At 41.9% G+C, this 20,809-nt stretch overlaps 1 protein-coding gene across 2 annotated transcripts in view; it reads right to left on the minus strand.

Moving 5' to 3' along the window:
• Positions 1-233: 233 nt before the first annotated feature.
• Positions 234-20,809, minus strand: part of LOC121166442 (2,4-dienoyl-CoA reductase [(3E)-enoyl-CoA-producing], mitochondrial-like) — a 38,917-nt gene continuing 18,341 nt past the window's right edge. The window contains exons 6-11 of one of the 2 annotated variants that reach the window (XR_005885410.1): positions 9,710-9,809; positions 6,660-6,732; positions 1,301-1,447; positions 837-899; positions 611-733; positions 234-524 (exon numbers count right to left, since the gene is read on the minus strand). Coding sequence is in view for 1 of the 2 variants with exons in the window: in XM_040995563.1 (XP_040851497.1) it covers positions 674-733; positions 837-899; positions 1,301-1,447; positions 6,660-6,732; positions 9,710-9,809 (443 nt within the window). In the remaining variant the exon portion in view is untranslated. Of the gene's footprint in view, positions 525-609; positions 734-836; positions 900-1,300; positions 1,448-6,659; positions 6,733-9,709; positions 9,810-20,809 lie in introns of those variants that run through there. The other variant, XM_040995563.1, reaches the window with a different exon arrangement.

Raw genomic sequence — 20,809 nt, forward strand, 5'->3', positions numbered from 1 at the left:
CTGATCTGATGCCTGGAGCCAGGAGCTTCATTCAGGTCTCTCAGTTGATGCAGGAGCCCAAGGGCTTCATCCGCTGATGCTTTTCCAGGCCACAAGCAGGGAGCTCAATTGGAAATGGAGCAGCTGGAACCTGAATTGGCTGCCATATGGGATGCCAGCCTCACAGGTCAAGGATTACCTTGCTACACCACTGAACAAGGCCACGTTTTTACATTTTAAAACAGCATTTAATGTTACTTATTGGAAAATTATTTTATTTGTTATTTTGTTTACCAGAAATAAAGTGACTCTTACTTATTTTTTATTCATCAAAAAGACAGAGTGACACAGAGAAGGGGAGAGGAACAGAGAGCTAGATCTTCCATCCACTGGTTATCTCCACAAATATTCCCCGCCAGCCAGGTTGGCTCAGGCTGAAGGCAGGAGAACCTGAGCCCCATCAGTGTCTCCACTTGGTGGCAGAGACCCAAGCAGTTCAGTCGTCCTAAGTTTTTACAACTTGAAGAAAAAATATCCTATCATACTTTTGATATACACTAGCTATCACTGGTCTGTGTCATAATACACACTCAATGAATGTTAATTAACAATTTATTAGACTTGATGAGATTACAGTCGGTTTGCACTCTATTGTCTGACTTTAGTGTCACCACGATGAAGGCATGTAGTCACCTCAGGAGCCTTTTGTCTTCCTGATAAGTCCTTCTATCGTGTCCCATTGTTCCTTGGTAACCTGACACAGAAAACAGATGTAAATTTAATATGACTCCCACATGGTTTTGACGCTTAGTATCCTAGCTGCTAATGATGTCTGATACACAGAAAAATGGCATTACCTTCCTCAGACTGTTGAATTCACCTGATATGAACACTTCCTCTCCACCATCAAATCTGATGACCTGAAAAAAAATATTGAAAACCCTGATATGAAATTCATTTTTAAAAGATTCTGAACCAATAGCCATTTCCACATTCTAACTGGATGCAATGTCCTCTTGGCACATTCAATCAAATCCCGAATGCTAAAAATAAAACTGATGACGAAACCTAAATTGATTTATTCCATCCAGAATATTCTATCTAGTCATAAAGATCTTAAAGACATTCCTATCAGGATAACTCGCACCTAACGAAATTACTTTTATTATAAATATATTTCTTGCTGACTTTATCATTAATAGCTAAGTAAATGTTTTAAATCATCATGACACTCAGCATTGGTAACACAGATTTCACAATGAGTCAGCCTTCTCAATCTCAGACCCCTCCCCACCGAAAACAGAGATACAATAATGCTTACTGCTCCATTAATCCAAGAAGCATAATCACTACAAAGGAAAACAGCGAGATTTGCCAGTTCTTCTGCAGTCCCTAGCCGACCACAGGGAATTCTGTCAATCATTTCTCTCTCAAATGCTCCAGTTGGGTCCATACGGCTAAAGGCACCCTGAATTGGAGGGGGGGGGGGGAAAGAAGCAATTTTTAAAAATTCAACCCATTTCTTCCTTAGGAAACAAATCTGAATAAAATATAATTATACGATGGTAGCCTCTTCACCTGAAAAGTAATAAAATTCCCCAAAATTTCATATTCAAGCAGTTCAAAGGAAGTCATTTTATCTAATTAAACCCAAAAAATCCACTAGAAATATAACATTTTACTTTAATTATCCTCCTTGTGAAATAAATATATCTATCTTAGTGCCTCACAAAATGGTCACAAGGACTAGCAGAAATGTATATAAAAGTATTCAAAAATATAAGGGTCCCCAAAAAGGCCACTGAAGATAAATATTATGACACGATAATGCATGGACTCCACACCTTTTTTGCATCAGAATAAATTCATCTTTTTAATTCCATCTTTCCACACTTTTTTTTAGATTTGTTCATTTGAAAGAATTACAGGGGGAGAGAAAGAGAAGGAAGAAGGGAGATAGGGAGGGGGGAGAGAGAGACAGAGATGGAAAGAGAGAGATCTTCCATCTGCTGGCTCACTCCCCAGATGTCAGCAATAGCCAGAGCTGGGCTGATCCAAAGCTAGGAGCCAGGAGCTTCTTTTGGATCTTCCACGTGGAGGCCTAAGGGGCTGAACTACGTTTTGCTGCTTTCCTAGATGTATTAGCAGGGAGCTGGGTTAGAAATGATGCAGCCAGGATTCAAACTGCTGTCCACGTGGGGTGCCAGCACAGCAGGCAGTAGCTTTATGCACTATGTCACACACATCAGCCCCATCACAAACTATTTGAGATATTTAATATGCAGATGCTCATATCACTGACGAGCACAGACATAAAATTCTACAAAACACTAGCCAACAGAACCCAACAATATATCAAACAGATCATTCACCCAGACCAGGTAGGATTTATCCCTGGCATGCAGGGATGGTTTAACATACACAAATCTATAAATGTGATGCATCACATCAAGAAACTGAAGACCATAAAAAACCATATGATCCAACACCACTTGATGCTAAAAGCTCTAAGCAAGATAAGCACAGAAGGAACATACTACAACATAATCAAATCAACTTATGAAAAAAGCTGATGCCGGCATCCTGCTGAATTGAGAAAGACTGGAAGCTTTCCCACTAAGATCTGGAGCTAGACAAGAATGTTCACTACTGCATCTGCTCTTTAGCATACTACTGTCTTCACTAACAGCTATGAGGCAAGAAAAAGAAATTAAAGGAATTTAAATTGGAAAAGACAAAGTCAAACATCTCTGTTTGCAGACAACATGATTCTATACATAAGAGAATCAAAAGACTCAATAAAGAGGCTGTTAGAACTTATGAGAGAGTTTGGTAAGGTGGCAAGGTACAAAATAAATGAACATAAATCAATGGCCCTAGTATATAACAAACTACTCCAGGACTGAAAAAGAACTAGTTCGTACTGCCCCTTTCAAAATAGCACAGAAGACAACTAAATACCTTGAAATTAACCTAACTAAAGACATGAAACATTTCTATAAGGAAAACTACAAAACATTCAAAAAACAAATAGAAGAAAACTTTTAAAAATGGAGAAGTATACCATGTTCCTGCATAGGCAGAGTCAACATAATAAAAATGTCCATATTACCAAGAACAATACACAGATTCAATAAGATCCCAATGAAAATCCCAAGAATATACCTCCCAGAGTTTAAAAAAAAAAAAGATACAAAAATCCAGCTGGAAATGTAAGAGACCACGAATTGCCAAAACTATCTCGAAGAATAAGAATCTAGCTGGAGGGATCACAATTCCCAATCTTAGGACATACTGTAGGGTAGTAGTAATCAAAACAGCCTGGCAGTGGTATGGAAACAGGAAGAGCAATGAAGCAGAAGAGAAACATCAGAACAGAGCCCACACACGTACAGTCACCTAATCTTTGACAAGAGAACGGAAAACAACCCGGGGAATAAAGTTGGTCTCTTGGATAGCAGCATGCAGAAGTATGAAACAAGACATCACCTTTCACCGCACACACACACAAAAATCTAAATGGATAAAGGATCTAAACATCACCCAAAAACCACCATCTAGTAGAAGAAGAAAACATAAGAAATACTCTCCAAGATACAGACATAGGCAAAGACTTTCTAGAAAAAGCATCAAAAGCACAGGTAGTCCATACCAAAATAAACAGGACTATATCAAACTTAGAAGCTTCTGTACAGCAAAGGAAACAATCAACAAAGTAAAAAAGCAGCTAACAGAGTAAGAGAAAATCTTTGCACACTACAAAATAGTGAGCTAATATTCAGAATACACATAGAACTCCAGAAATACAATAATAACAAACAAACCAGTTAACAAATTGGCAAAGGAGATGAGCAGACGCTTTTCAAAGGAACAAATCCAAATGGCTAACAGCATATGAAAAAATGCTTAAGCTCCCTAGCAGTAAGGGAAATTCAAATAAAAGCCACACAGAGGTTTGTTCTACTTAACCGCAGTGAGAAGCCCACATGCAGAAAACCATCAACCTAAAACAACACCTGCTGGTGAGGATGTTGGGCAAAAGGTACACTATCCACTGCTAGTAGGACGATAGACTGGTGGCCAAGTAGCCACCATGGAAGGTGGTACTTGGGCAACTGACAATTCACCTACTATATAATCCAGCAATCCCACCCCTAAGAATATATCCAAAAGAACTAACACATACATATGAGAAAGCAACCTGCACCTCTTATTCATTGCAGCACAATCAGCAACTGCAAAGCCATGGAAACAATGCAGATGCCCATTGAAGGAGGACTGGGGAAGGAAACTCTGATACATCCACTCTCTGAAATACTACTAGCTATTAAGAAAAATGAAATTTTATCATTTGCAACCAAATGATCCCAACTGCAGACCATTATACTCATTGAAATGAGCTAATCCCAAAAGGACACGTGTCATATGTTTGCTCTAAAAATAAAGCAATCTTCATAAACAATACAAACAAAAATAACAGTAAACAAACATACACTTATAATCTCACAAACAAAGGATGTAATGGATACCAGAGTACCAGAAATCAAAGAAAATCGACAGAATGCATCTCTACTACTGAATAAAAGTAGACCCCCAATGAAACCTGTAAATGTACCTAGACAACAAAATATGAAACCTTCTACCACTGCCTGTAACAACAGTGTCACGATGCACATAGAGAGCAGAAAGTTAAGAGTCAAGACTCCACCTGATAGACTCTACAAAACACAGGAGACAATGGCTGGGGGGTGGAGAGAAGAGGATGAAAGGGGTGGCAGCTGAAGGAAGTCCTATGCCTACAAAATTGGAAAATAAAAACTAAGAACCAAAAAATTATTTTAGGGGTCTGGTGCAATGGCTCAATTGGCTAATCCTCGCCTTCAAGCACAGGGATGCCATATAGATGCCACTTGTATTCCAGTTCCTCCACTTCGCTTCCACTCCTGGCTTGTGGCCTGGGAAAGCAGTCAAGCACGGCCCAAAGCCTTAGGACCCCTCATCCACATGGTAGGTCCAGGAGAAGTTCCTGGCTCCTGGCTTCAGATCAGCTCAGCTCCAGACATTGTGGCCACTTGGGGAGTGAACCAGTAGATGGAAGATCTTTTTCTCAGTCTCTCCTTCTCTCTGTAAATCTGCCTTTCCAATAAAAACAAATCTTTCTTAAAAAATCATTTTATTTCTTTAAAAGAGAGATAAGCATTCTTTCCATTTTTTAGTAATCAAACTGCTTGATAAAACTGATAAATGCCTATTTCCATGTTAATATTTAATACTCAAGAACTACCTATCACCCAACTATTCCTTAGTAAAAGTTACAAATCTGACTGGATTTTCAAAGCTATATCCTGGTTGCATCTAAATTTTTTATTTATATGGAAAAAAAAGAAGTGTGAGAATTAAGTTATTTTCAATCATATGAGGGAATAAAGAACTAAAGAGAATTTGAGCAACATCTGCAACAAAATTACTGATAATTATGAGTTACAGTGAATGTCTGTGGGGATTATTAATTTTAGGTGAAATGAATGCCATTGGAAAGATTTTAATCAGAGAGATGTAGGAGTTAGATGACATGCATAATTGACTGAGAGTGAAAGGCAAAGACATGAGTCAAAGAAAATGCTACTTATGGCAAGACCAAACCCATATGGTAAATTTCCAGAGCACCTCTTAAATTAAAAATACAGTTAACAGTTTCATCACTTTAAAAAAGAATGCTGGGCTGGGCCCAGCGTGTTGGCCTAGCTGATAAAGTCCTTGCCTTCAACGCACTAGGATCCCATACGACCGCCAGTTCTAATCCCAGCAGCCACGCTTCCCACCCAGCTCTCTGCTTGAGAAAGCAGTTGAGCACAGCCCAAAGCCTTGAGACCCTGTGCCCACGTGGGAGACCTAGAAGAGCTCCGGGATCCTGACTTTTGTGGCCACTTTGAGAGTGAATCATCAGACAGAAGATCTTCCTCTCTGTCTCTCCTCCTATCTGTCTATCTGACTTTCCAATAAAAATAAATTAAAAACAAATGCCGGGGCAGGTGTTTACTGCAGAGGTTCGGACACCACCTGGGATGCCTGCATCATGTATCATAGAGTCCAGGTTTAAGTCCTGGTTCAGCTGTTGATCCCAGCTTCCTGCTACTGTACACACCAGGGAGCAGCAGATCACAGCTCAAGTACTTGAGTCCCTGCCACCTTTATGCAAGACTCAAAATGACATTCCAGCTGCTGGCTTCAGCCTCGCACAGCACCAGCTGTTGTGGGCCTTAGAGGAGTGAACCAGCAGATGGAAGCTGTCTCGCACTCTCTTCCTGTCTCTATCTGATTCTACCTTCCAAAGAATATTAAAAATTAAATAAGGATGTCAAAGAGATTTTAAAATATCAAACTTTAAAAATACAGTATAATAACAGACTGAGAGTGACAAAGCAAATCAGAAAAAAAAAATGATAGCAAAGGGAAAAAAAAAAGATCCTGGAAGTTTAAGACAAAGAAATAGAAGTTATCAAGAAGTTACACAGCTGTTATGTTTTGCTCACCTCCCATACTGGGTGATGGCACAAACTTCTTCCTACATTCATGCTTTCAGATCCAGGCACCCCAAAAGTTGTTCACAAAATAATCAGAATAAACCTGTCACTTCCTAATTCTTTAATCATTCACAAGTTAAGCAAAGCAAAACTTACTTTGGTTTTTATAGGCCCCGGCTGAATCACATTGAATCGCATTCCATATCTACCCCATTCAGCTGCAAGAGACCTACAAATTACAATGACAAGGTTAAATTTAAAATATTATACCACGTGCAGAAAACACAAATCAACAAGACACAGTGCATGCTTACTACACACCAGGGTTCATAATCCCAACAGACAGAGCCTGCTATCGCTCTATGTAGCAGAAGCAGTAACTGAGACAAGCAGAATGCAAATTCTTTTCTCTGGGTCAAGCTAATAACTTATGGAACCCAAATGGTCTAGTATAAAAGTCTGCCCTCAACCCCGCTGTTGTAGAATCTCCCATTGCTGTTTTCATGCCCTTAAACAGTAGGCTGCACTACCTACCCTTTACAATCAAAACAAGATTATTACATGTTATATTATATGTTTTTAGCGTAAGTATTCATTACTCACATCAAGACATGAGAGTTTAATGCCCTTTCCCCACATTTTCTGGAAGTTAATCTTGCATTTATAAACTTCATTGTTATTTTGCTTATAGCCCTGTTACTTGGATTACAATCTCTGCAATACCAAAAATCATTTAATTGAATAAGAGATAGGTGACAAAAATTTAAGATATTCGCCATATCCATGTTTAACTAAGCTTTCACACTACTGTGGAACTGCATTTAAAATCGGGAACTATAAGAAACAGGAAACTAACAGAGTCTTTCTAAAGGTTCTGAGGCAAAGAGTAACACAAACAGCAAACAAAGAATGCTGCAGCTACTGGTTTCCAAAGCCTGCTTGGTAGGTCTAGCTTCGCTTCACTCTTCTATACCTTCAGAATTTATAATAGTATGTAGGGTTGTGTGCAAATGAGGGTATTTCAAAATGATTATGAAAAGGGAATTAAAACATGTTTATTCTGGTGCATAAAACAAAATTCATGCATATTTTTCCAATGTTTTTATTACTTAAGGCAATACAGTCCTTCCCTCTCTCCATTTCCTCCCTCCCCATTTCCACTCCCAGTCTTTTATAGTTCCTTAGTAGCAGTAGCAGTAGCTATAAGATTAACTTTCTGATATTTATTAAAACAAGAAAAACTATATGCTTTTCATAAAATTTTTGCACCAAAATAAACATCCATTTCCCATAGTCATATCATTAATTTAGTTTTTTTAAATGTGTTAAGGTAGCGTCAAAGAATAGATATAATGCAAAGAAGGAAGGCAGGCAGAAAGACGGAATACAAATTGAAAAGCAAATAAAAAGCAAACACAAAGATAGGAATAAGGAAGCTAATATCTAAATGGATTTTTAAATTCAATGTAACTGCCAGAGGCAGATCACAAATTACTATCTACTGTTTCCATGATCCTATGCAAAAAAGTTAAGCCTAATTCGTTACACAACTTACAGAGCTCACATGGAAAAAGCAAACTGAGTGTTCAGGAAAGGCACATTTTCTTTTTCTAATAGAAAGGCCAGAAAATCACGTCTTCTGGAAGACTGATAAAAGGGAAATTCAACACTGTAATAGTGTCCTTATGACACTGTATCCTTGCAATAGATGAAATTGAATGTGTTATATGAAAGCACAGATACCTATTAATAGAGTGCCCCCATAACAACTCAAAGGCCAATTCAGCTAAACCAATTCCAGTCCTACAGGACAGGCAGCTCAGGATGCCAGGGAGGCTTGCGCCTCACTTAATCCATGAATACATATTAGAAAAATGGACTGACTCTATTATCTTTTTCACAAGCAAATCACCTTCTCCAAGCTATGCATTTTTAAAACAGATTTGTTTATTCATTCATTTATTTGACAGGCAGGATATGAGAGAAACTGGGAGAAACAGAGAGAGATGGAGGAGAGGAAAGAAGGAGGGAGAAGCTGCAAAAAAGGACGAAGAAGGTGAGTTACAGACAGGGGACAGAAACAGAAATCGTCCATGTGTTTACTCCCTATCTACCTACAACAGCCAAGTATGCCAGGTCAGTGCCAGGAGTCTGGAACTCCATTCAGGCATTCAACATGAGGGGCAGGAACCCAAGCACATGGACCATATCTGTTGTTTCCCAGAGTAGCAATCAACAGGAAGCTGGTTCAGAAGTGAAGGAGCTGAGAGTTGCATCTCAAGCAGCTGTTTAACCCACTGCACCCACAACATCTGACCCGAGAATGATGCTTTGGATGAGGCCTGTGACGATATCCTGGGGCGTGTACTTGTAGCACACCTACTCCAAACTGCCAAAGAAGCAGTAACTTCATGTCTAACAGGATTACTGAAGTGAGCCCAGTCTATATCATCCTGTGACACACTAAGCAACCTAGGACGGATATGTTCCTGGTGGAAAATGCATCCCTATCTCTGCTTGGGAGGCAGGCCAGATAAATTTGTTCCACTCTAACATGACCGATAAGCTCCCAATAAGCAACTCTATATTCTGAGTAACTACTGTAATATGATAAGGAATTCACTTCACAGGTTAGTGGTGCAAGTTAAAATGCTAAGCACAGGGCTAAAAGGCAGGCCATTTAATTCTAATATTTTGTAATTTTTATTTACTGGATGATCAGAAAGAACACTCAGCCACTTACAAAATGCCCAGAACAGTTGGGGTTAGGTCAGGGTCAAATCCAGGAGCCAGCAGCCCAATCCATGTCATCCACATGGATGAGTCCTCACAGGTCTGCACTGGCAGGAAAGCAGAAGTACCAGAACAGGAAATGCAGCCCGGCTACTCCGAAGTGGGACAAAGCTGTGTGAGCCACCAAGCAAGACATCTGCTCCCGAGTTTAAAGTTTTGAAGTTGTTCCGTAAGAGTAATTGTGTTTAACGGGTTCGGAAGCCACATATGATGATCTGATAGTGCCAATTACAGAGCATTCCCATCACTGGCCAAAGTTCCTTTGGACCATACTGCATCCAACAAACAGGTGAATGCAAAGCACCCTCTTTTATTTTGCTCTAGTTAGAGATCAAAAGGCTGGAAATTAGTTGCACGAGTGATCAGAGAACATTATTGACCCTCAGCTATGGAATTAATAAAAGAGTACTCACTTGCTCATGGCTTCCACGCCTGCTTTGGAAGAAGCACTTGGCACCACAAAACCTGATCCACTCTCAGCATAGATGGTTGTGATACTAAGAAATGCTGCTCCTGACATTCAAAAGGACAGCACTGGTGAACAACATAACAATTCACATCAGGAAAACATGATTTATAAACATGATTATAACAGGGGGATCTCATGCAAAAGGCTGTAACAAAAACTACGCCTCAATAGTTCTAAACTACTGAGAGTAATGAACAGCAATGACTACATCCTGCTACTGCTCTTGCAGCCACTTCAGAGGGGCTAATCTGTGCGTACACGGAATTTTATGCCTGGTGAATCCATACAGAGGCCCAAGTCTCAGAGTCATTGACTGCAAGACCGTGAGTAATCAGCCAATCAGGACTCCTATGAAACAAGAACCACTTATGTGGGAGCAAATCGTAACCAAAAGTGGCAGGGTCTTCTGCCTCCAGCCTTGACAGACTCACTCTTCCGCTGTAAATGTCAAGAAAGTTGTCCTTTCCATGTGTACATCAGGTAGGGAAGGACAGGGATTTCTGAGAGGACAATGAACTAAAATGAGTCCCAAGAACATCCCCCCACTGCCAGCTTATTGCCTAAGATTTCTCTGTCTTGGGCCCGGCGCGGTGGCGCAAGTGGTTAAAGGTCCTCGCCTTGCACGCCCGGGATCCCATATGGGCGCCGGTTCTATCCCAGCAGCCCCGCTTCCCTTCCAGCTCCCTGCCTGTGGCCTGGGAAAGCAGTCCAGGACGGCCCAAAGCTTTGGGACCCTGCACCCGCGTGGGAGACCTGGAAGAGGCTCCTGGCTTCGGATCGGCATAGTATCAGCCCGTTGCGCTCACTTGGGGAGTGAATCATCGGACGGAAGATCTTCCTCTCTGTCTCTCCTCTCTGTATATCCGCCTTTCCAATGAAAAAATAATAAAAATAAATCTTTAAAAAAAAAAGATTTCTCTGTCTCTCACTTTTCAGATAAAGTGAAATTAAATAAATGAATTGTGTTATTAGTATCCATCAAAAATAAATTGTACAAAGCTATACATGTATAGTAATTGACAGTGCCTGGAATGCAGCAGGCTCAAAATAAATTAACTACAAAACTATACACTTAACAGAGTCAAGGTTTTTTTTTTTTAATTGGAAAATCAGATTTACAGAGAGAAAGAGCTTCCTCCATCCACTGGTTCACTCCCCAAGTGGTCACAATGACTGGAGCTGAGCAGATCTGAAGGCAGGAGCCAGGGGCCTTTAGTAATCCTTTACTGCTTTCCCAAACCACAACAGTTAGATGGAAAGTGGAGCAGCTGGGATTAGAATCAGCGCCCAAGTGGGATCCCAGCAGATGCAAAGCAAGGACTTAACCACTAGGCCATTGCACTGGGGCCCAACAGAGTAGTCTCTAGCCTCTGAGAAAATCAGTGACTTTCTACTTATTTAATCACAACACTAAATAAAAACATGCTTTAATATTTTGAAAAGCTTCAAAAAGCTATTTATATATTTTTTAGTACAACGTACTTTAAGAAACTTAAATTTGAAGGAAAAAAGTTTGGAGATCATTGAGATAAGGTTTTTTTTTCCTCTTCTCTACATATTTAGTTTCTCTTTCCCTCAGCATTTTCCAGGGTAGAAATAAAATTCAGCACATCCTGGGGAACACGGGGGTGGGAGAGGGGGCAGGAGTACCATTTTGAGGATATGAGAAATAAGAACAATTATGTTAGTCATTCTGGTAACTGCTTGCCATAGCAAACTCAGCCTCTCAAATATCTGAAAATTACTTTGCTTCTAAAATGTTACACAGTTAAAAGAGAGAGAGAGAAAGAGAGAGAGATGTAGAACACCAGTGGGCTCTAGGGCAGTATACTGACAACAGATGCCAAGTGCACAATATAAAAACGACCTTAAAAGTGAATTACTTACACAAAGCAAATGCAGCAATACACAGCACACTATCTTCCAATTAAGATTTAACAGATAGGTTTTTTCCCCCAAGGTTGAGAGAAAAGGAGCCGGACCATTATAATATACTTTAGAAGCCAAAATGAAAGCAGTTATTTCCTCTTGTTCTCTCTGCACATTTTATTTTCTCAATCTGGAAAATTCAGATGGCCCACTACTTAGAATAAAATGCTGCTGTTTTGTAGTTTTCTTAAATGTAAGCAGAAAATAAAAATTTATAATTGCACTGTTCCAATAGAACAAATGCTACACAGTGAAACAATTAGAAGCTGGCCTTCAAAAAAGGCATGGGTGTGGAAAGTTCAAGCTAAAGAATCCCTGATTCCTAGGATTAGTCAGATATATTTTTCTGTATGTAGGAAGGCCAATTATTTCAATTAGAATAAACTGCCTATGGGAGAGGATTATAGATGGTAAATTTCTAGATGGTAAATAGATGTATTCAACCGAAATAAATCTATGTTTTTTAGCAAGGTCAAGAAAATGGAGACAAGGAACAATAAAATAAATATGTCACAAAAACAAACACACAAACATGTGAACATATTTGAGAACCTAGAAATGAAGCCATATACTTCAAGGCAATAGATTTTTGACAAAGGTGCCACGAACATACATTATAGAAACAAATAGTGCTGGGAAAACTGTACATTCACATGTAAAAGAATTAATTTAGACCCCTATCTTTTACCATATACAAAATTAACTCACAACAGATCACAGACTGCAATGTGAGACATGAAACTACAAAACAACTAGAAGAAAACATAGAGGAAACACTGCAAGACACTGGTCTGGGCAAGATTTTTTTTTATTATTATTACAAAGTCGGATATACAGAGGAGAAGAGACAAAGAGGAAGATCTTTCATCCGATGATTCACTCCCCAAGTGAGCCACAACAGCCGGTACTGTGCCGATCCAAAGCTGGGAACCAGGAACCTCCTCCAGGTCTCCCACATGGGTGCAGGAGCCCAAGGTCTTGGGCCATCCTCAACTGCTTTCCCAGGCCACATGCAGAGAGCTGGAAGGGAAGTGGAGCTGCCGGGATTAGAACCGGCGCCCATATAGGATCCCAGAGCGTTCAAGGCGAGGACTTTAGCCGCTAAGCTACACAGCTGGGCGCACAAGATATTTGAGATCACAAGAGCACACGACAGCCAAAGCAATCAAACACAAATAAGGTTGCATCAAACTAAGAAACTATTGACAGCAAAGGAAAGAATCAACAGGTCCAAAAGAGACCCTGAAAAGACAGGGAAAAAACACTGCAAAATTTCACAGGACTAGGGATTAATATCCAAAACATACAAGAAATTAAACTCAATAGTAATACTACTAACAATCGTAATCTGATATAGAAGGCCCAAATAATATAAATACATATGTCTCAAAAAGAAGATACATGAATGTCCAATAATCATATGAAAAAAGTTCAATATGGATTACTAATCATCAAAAATCAAAACAATAATGAGATCTCATGCCAGTTAAAGCAGTTACTGCCAAAAATGACAAAAGTTGGCAACCCAGCAAGGTGGTTTAACAGTCTAATTTTTTTTTTTTTTTTTTTTAAGATTTATTTTTATTATTTTTTAATTGGAAAGGCGGATATACAGAGAGGAGAGACAGAGAGGAAGATCTTCCGGCCGATGATTCACTCCCCAAGTGAGCGCAACGGGCCGATACTATGCCGATCTGAAGCCAGGAGGCTCTTCCGGGTCTCCCACGTGGGTGCAGGGTCCCAAAGCTTTGCGCTGTCCTCGACTGCCTTCCCAGGCCACAGGCAGGGAGCTGGAAGGGAAGCGGGGCTGCCGGGATTAGAACCGGCGCCCATATGGGATCCCGGGCATGCAAGGTGAGGACCTTTAACCACTTGCGCCACCGTGCCGGGCCCAACAGTCTAATTTTCAACCTGCAAGCACCAGCATCTAATATGGGCACTGATTCTTGTCCCAGCTGCTCCACTTGTGAAAGCAGCAAAGGATGGCTGTAGTCCTCGAGCCCCTGCAACCCTGTTGGAAACCCGGAAATGGCTCAAGGCTCGTGACTCCTGGCTCGGGACCCTATCAGCTCCAGCCATTGTGGCCATCTGGGGAGTGAACTAGCAGATGTAAGATCTCTTTTTCTTTCTCTCTCTAAATCTGCCCTTCAAAAAAAAAAAAAGAAAAGAAAAGAAAAAACATGTTGACAAAGATACCGAGAAAGGGGAATTCTTGCATGCTGTTGGTGGAATGTAAATCAACATAACCATTATGAGAAACAGTGTAGACACTGTCTCAAAAAACTAAAAAGACAACTATCAGATGATGCAGCAATCCTACTAGGTAACAAATGTATTTAAAGAAATGAAATTACTTTGCCAAAGAATTATCTTTACTCCCATCTTGACTGCAGCACTACTCTCTATGGACAGGCACGGGAACTGAGATTCATCAGCCATAAAAAAACAATAAAATCCTATCATCTATGGAAACATGGATGAGACTGAAGGACATGATGCTATCCACAAAGACAAGTGTGTATTCTCACTTACTTGTGAAAGCTAAAACAGCTGGATTAGTAGATGCTGTATTAGTAGAGAATAATGTTCACAAGAAGTTAGGAAGGCAGAAGAGACCGTGGGAGGCTAAATAATAGGTATCGAATCTTATAAGACATTAAGAATAAGTTCTAGTGTTCTCTAGCATGTAGGGTGACTATGGTTTAGAACAATTGCATTATTTCAAAATAACTAGAAAAGTGGAGTTTAAAGTTACCCAACAAAGAAGTGGTAATGATGCAGATTTAATAAAATTATGTCAAATTATCACATTATACCCTAAAATACGTAAATCACTGTGTGTCTACTACAGGACATTAAGCCAACACCTGCAGCATCAGTGCCCCATGCTGAAGCAACAGTTCCAGAATGCTCTGCTCTGGGTCCAGATCCCTGACAATGTACTTGGGAATTGACACGCACATGGAAAACCCGGATGGAGTTATGGGCTTTGGCTAGTGCTGGATATTGCAACCATCTGAGAAGTAAATCACTGGTGGAAGATCTCTTTCTCTCCCACTCTCCTTTCCTCCCTCTCCAACTCCCTCTTCCCCTCTCCTTTGTAAAGTCTGCCTTTCAAACAAATAAATTGAATAAATGTGTGACAACAACAGACAGACAGAAACTAACCCTAGACTCTTGGGCTCAAACAAAGTATCTTAAGTAGAAAACTCTTCAGCCTAAGAGGCTGAAGTAATAAACATGCCTGTATCGCTCCACTGGAATTCGCTGCATGCTGAATTCCCCAAGCTTGGTGCAATGTGGTTTTACCCTTCATTGCTATTGTTTCTGGATGCTTCCACTGTAATAGACCATAGCCATTAGTAATAATCTCAATAAAACTTAAAAAGTATGTCATCCATCCTTCATTATTTCAAAACTGAAAATACAGTACCAAAGAAATACTAAAAATCACATTAGTGGCGACTGGCACAATGGAGTAACAGGTAAATCCACTGTCTACAGCTCCGCATCCCAAAGGGCAGCAATTCACACCCTGGCTACTCCACTGCCAACCCAACTTCTTATTAATGTACCTGGAAAAGCAGCATAAAATGGCCCAAGGTCTTGGGCCCCTACCACCCACATGAGAAACCTGGGTAAAGCTCCTGACTCCTATCTTCAACTGACCAATACCAGCTCCAGCTGTTGCAACCACTTGAATGAAAAATTCCTGTTTCTCCCCATCTCTCTGACTTTCAAATAATAAATCTTTTATTAAAAAATCATATTACCAAGCCAGCACCATGGAGCAGCCAGCTAAGCTTCATCCTGTGGCACCAGCATCCCATGTAGACGGACATTGGTTCTAGTCCTGGTTGCTCCACTTCCCATCCAGCTCCCTGTTTATGGCCTGGGAAAGCAGTGGAGGACAGCCCAAAACCTTGGGACCCTGCACCGTGCTTCACATCAACTCAGCTTCAGCCATTCCAGCCATTTGGAGAGCAAACCAGCAGAAGCAAGATCTGTCTTTCCCTATCCCTCCATCTTTCTGTAACTGTCTTTCAAGCAAAAATGATTAATGAATAAACCATTAAAAAATTTAAAAATGGTATTAACTATCAAAAATGATAAAAATTTTGCAACATTGTATCTCAACTTCAGAAGAGAACTCTAAAGTTCTAAAATTCAATTTCAATGTATATTATGAAAATTAAAACAACCAAGGAACAACTTCGGTCCAGGGAGCAACAGAGGTGAAGAGTTTTCAAAAAATTCATGGACAAATGGAATTTTTAAAAAAATGTACATTTTGGTGCAAAACAATTTTGAAATCATACATATCTTTCCCATAATAGACATTTTCCATCAATGACATCTCTTCATACACTGATTCAGACGCTACTTCTACTTACCAGCTGTGGATCTGGGTGACCTGCTCTGAGCCCAAGATTACCTATAAAAGCAGGAATCTAGAAAATTTCATCCAAGTTTAGGGAATACATAACTGTGGCTGTTAATTCTATTCAGTAGTGTCCTAACCTTGTGCAAACATTTTCTTTTTTTTTTTTTTTTTTAAGATTTACTTTATTTTTATTTGAAAGACAGGATTACAGAGAAAGGGGAAGACAGAGAAAGAGAGAGAGATCTTCTATCTGCTGGTTCACTCCCCAAATGACAGCAATAACCAGAACTGGACTGATATGAAGCCAGGGACCAGGTATCGCTCCTTTGTCTCCTACATGGGTGCAAAGACCCAAAGATTTGGGCCATCCTTTGTTGCTTTCCCAGGCCATCAGCTAAATGGAAAGTGGAGTCAGTGGGTCTTGAACCAGCGCCCATACAGGATGCTGGCTCTGTAAACAGAGGGATTGTAAGCCTGCAATACCAGAGTATTACTTCCCAAAAGTTTCATTTTTTAAGATTTATTTATTTGAATGACAGAATTGTGGAAAGAGAAAAAGAGAAATAGGGAGACAGGAAAAGCGGTGATAGGAAGAGAGAGAATCTTTCATCCACTGGTTCATTCCTCAAATGGCTGCAGCAGTCATGTACCATGAAACCAGGAGCCAGGAGCTTTCTTCAAATTTCCCATGTGGTTGACAGAGGCCCAAGCACTTAAGCCATTTTCAGTTGCTTTCCAAGCTAACAGCAGAGTGCTGGATCAGAAGTAGAGTATCTGTGAAACAAACTGGTGCCAAAAAAGGATGGTGGTGTGACAGGTGGTAGCTGTACATGTTATACCACAATGCAGGTTCCAAAAAGTTCCATTACAAAACTAATGACATCCTGGTTTTTAGTCATCTGTAACCTTAATTGTTATCCAGCTTCTCTGACACTTTCATTGAAAATTGACTCTTGAGGCTCCCAGGCGGCAGGGCTCAGGCCAGGTGAGTCAGTTTGTCCCTGGACACAGCTTGGGTCTGGAGGCTCAAACACTCTGGCCTGCCATGTGCTCAAAGCCAGGTGGGTCAGCTTCTCTTGGAGGCAGGGTTTAGGACTGATGGCTTGAGCCCATTGGCCTGCCAGGTGTTCAGAGCCCGGGGTACTGGCTAGCAGGCCCAGGAGTGGGGGAGGCTCAGGTCATGCAGCAGTGGGATCTCGACGGGGGAATGCAAGGATTTTTAAGGTTCAGACCAAAGCACCAGCCCTTGGAGTTAGTATTGACCAATGCAGAATACCACTCACCAGTGTACACTAAAGCTAGGGCTGGGGCCTATCTGGCAGGGCTAGATCATAGTATTCACCAACAAAAGTCAAAACAGGAAATGGATAATGTTTGCCTGGGCCATGGCACTAAGCAGCACACAAGAGAACTGGGTCTGGGGGCAGATCTTGTGGGGGATGTGTGGGCCCAAACCTGTGAGCCGCAATTTTAACTGGTTCACTTGGAGCCGGGCGTGGTAACAGGCTGAGCTAGGCATGATCATGGAACCCCCTCCCAGCACTCATGCATACTGGGGTTGGGTACAAGTTGAGTTGGTCTAGGCTGCAGCACCCGCAGACACACCCAAGAATACAGTGTGGGGCAGGCCAGACCACAACATCCACCACTCATACACATGCAGGACTGAGGGCATAGCCTAAGATCAGTAAGGGCCTAGCACCCATTGGCATGGGTGGGTGAGATCGGGGTCAGAGAATAGGTCTGATGGGGGAACTAGGGAAACTCTCCTGACTGGCCGTTGCTCCCTCTGGTGAGCATGTGATTCAGACCTGGGTGTTGGTCAGGCTCAACAGGGTAGTTCCACCCGTCCGCATGTGTGTGAGGTAGTTTTGGAAGGAGGTAAATTGGGCAGGGACAGACCAGTCTTAGCTCAATGGAAAATGCAGGAGCCAGGTTGGAATGCAAAGCGTGCTATCACACCTGTTGGTTTGCAGTCAGGGATATGAGCAGACTGGGCAGGGCCAGGCTGTTGCACTCCCCAGTGAGAGTTGAGACTGGGAGTGAGCCAGGTTAGGCCAGGCTGCAGCATCCGATGGCAAAGGTCAAGACAGGGCTGTGCAGATTTGGGTTACAGCAACCAATGGCATGCACAAGATCTGGAGCTGGGAACAGGCCTGGTAAGGAAGCTAAGGGGACACCCCGGCTAAGTTGTGGTTTCCACTGGTGCATGTAAGAGCCAGAATGGGGGTGTTGGTCTGGGCTGGACGTGGCTGGGCTGTGCCTCTGCATGGGTGTGGACACCCAAACTGGGCTATACTCCAGCATCCACTGGTGCTCGTGAGAGCCAGACTGGGGTAGGACAGGCTAGGCTAGGATTCCACGCCCACTAGGCCACATGAGAGCTGTGTCAGGGCATGGACTAGGTGTGGCTGGGTTATAACACGCAACAGTAAGAACCAGATTAGGTATGGGCCAGTTGGGCAAGGTTACTGTTCCTGCCAGGACAAAAAGTGCCTAAGTCAGGCTGGGCCAAGGACCCACCAGTGTACACAAGATCTGCCACCGAGAAAAGATGTAATAGAGGAGCTTGGGAACTTCTCTGTCGGGACACAGTCCCTGCAGGTGAGTTCAAGAACAAAAGCAAAGAGCAGTCCAGGTTATAGTACCTGCCAGCATATATGCAGCTCAGATATGGGGGCTCGGCCAGTTTGTAACAACCACTGAGAGATCTCAGAACCAGGATGGGGTACAGGACAGGCTGGATAAGGCCGCATCAACAGCCAGTTCACATTAGGGTCAGGACTGGGGGCTTACGGTACTAGGTTAGACGGCAGCTCCAGGCAGCGCAAGCTGAAATGAACACAGACCAGGCCTGGCTAGGCTATAGCACCCGCCAGCAAATACCAAGGTGAGATGGGCCATGCCAGATTGGACTTCAGCACCCACCAGCACATGCAAGACTGACACGGGTGAGGAAGGTAATTCTAGTAGGAGAGTAGTGGGGACTCCACTGCTGGGCCACCACTCATGCCAGCGAATGTGAGAGCTGGAACTGGGGGCAGACCAGGCTGGGCAGAGTTACAATACCTATTGGCCTACATTTGAACTAGATCAGGGGGAGAACCAGGTTGAGCTAACCCATCATATCCACAGGGGCAGGCATGAACCAGAATAAGGGGAGGTGGGTTGGCCATTGCCACAGCATCAGTTGGCAAGTGCTGAAACTAGGTGCAAGTCCAAACTATCATCTGGATAGTGTAATACCTAGGGTAAGGAGTGGGAAGGTTGTGGGCTCCTCTCTGGTGGGCTGCAAATTCCACTGGTGAACATGAGAACCAGGACTAGGGGTGGGTCTGGCTGGACAGGCTGTGGCACCCATTGGCATGAACGTGGGCTGGAGGGTGAAGTCAGTTGCACTGAATTAGGCTTCAATGCCCAATGATATATAAAAGCTCCCTGCATGTGGCCTGGGAAAGCAGTGGAGGATGGCCCAAAGCCTTGGGACCCTGCACCCACGCAGGAAACCAGAAGAGGCTCTGGGCTCCTGGCTTTGGATTAGTGCAGCTCCAGCTGTTGCGACAGCTTGGGGAGTGAATAAATGGACGAAAGATCCTCCTCTCTGTTTCTCCTCCCTTCTATATACCTGACTTTCCAATAAAAATAAATCTTTTAAAAAAAGACAAAAATAGAAACATCAAGCTAAGAAGCTATACTGCACAACAAAACAAGTACTCAGCAAGGAGGCAGCCAAAGAAAGGGAGGAAATATTTGCAAACTGTATATATGACAAAGGATTAATATCCAGGATAAATAAAGAGCTCAAGAAAGTCAACAAGAGAAAAGCAGTCCAGTTAAGAAATGGATGAAGGATATACGAACATGCACTTTTCAAAGGATGAAATACAAATGGCCAACAGACACATGGAAAGACAGATCACTAGCCATCAGGTAAACACAAATAAAAACTACAATAAGTTCCACCTCACACAATTAGAATAGTTGCCAACCAGCTTCAAAAGCCCAGCAAATGCTGGCAAGCATGTGGACAGAGGTTCCCTAATCTACAGCTGATGGGGACATAAACCAGCACAGCCGCTATGGAACCAGCATGGAGAGTCAGCAGAAACAGGAAAACGCACAAACCACAGAACCTAGCGATTCTGCTGCCAGGAATTTACCCAAAGGAAACAAAATCAGCATGCTAAGGACATGTGCACCTCCATCTTTACAGCAGCTCAACTCATAACAGTTCAGATGCAGAATCAATCCAGATGTGCCTCAGCTGATCACTGCACAAAGAAACAGTGGTAGATATACCCACTGCAGTACCACTGCAATATAAAAATGACAATCTGCCTTTCACAATGAAATGGATGTACCTGGAGACCATTATGCTTAGTGAAATAGGTCAGTCCCCAAAAAGACCCTGTTTTGTGAGGACTAATGTATAAAGTACAAAGAAAATATAATGTACAGGAGTAAAACTGACATTTTGAGATTTGATTATTGTATATAGCCAGCAGATAGAAGATCTTTCTCTACGTCTCTTCTTGTCTCTGCAAAAATCTGACTTCTCAATAAAAATAAATAAGCCTTTTTAAAGATTTATTTTTATTATTTTTTTATTGGAAAGGCGGATATACAGAGAGGAGAGACAGAGAGGAAGATCTTCCGTCCGATGATTCACTCCCCAAGTGAGCGCAACGGGCCGATACTATGCCGATCTGAAGCCAGGAGCCTCTTCCGGGT

The sequence above is a fragment of the Ochotona curzoniae genome, unplaced genomic scaffold (assembly GCF_017591425.1).
Source record: "Ochotona curzoniae isolate NIBS_2020 unplaced genomic scaffold, NIBS_Ocur_1.0 patch14, whole genome shotgun sequence".
Classification (NCBI taxonomy): domain Eukaryota; kingdom Metazoa; phylum Chordata; class Mammalia; order Lagomorpha; family Ochotonidae; genus Ochotona; species Ochotona curzoniae.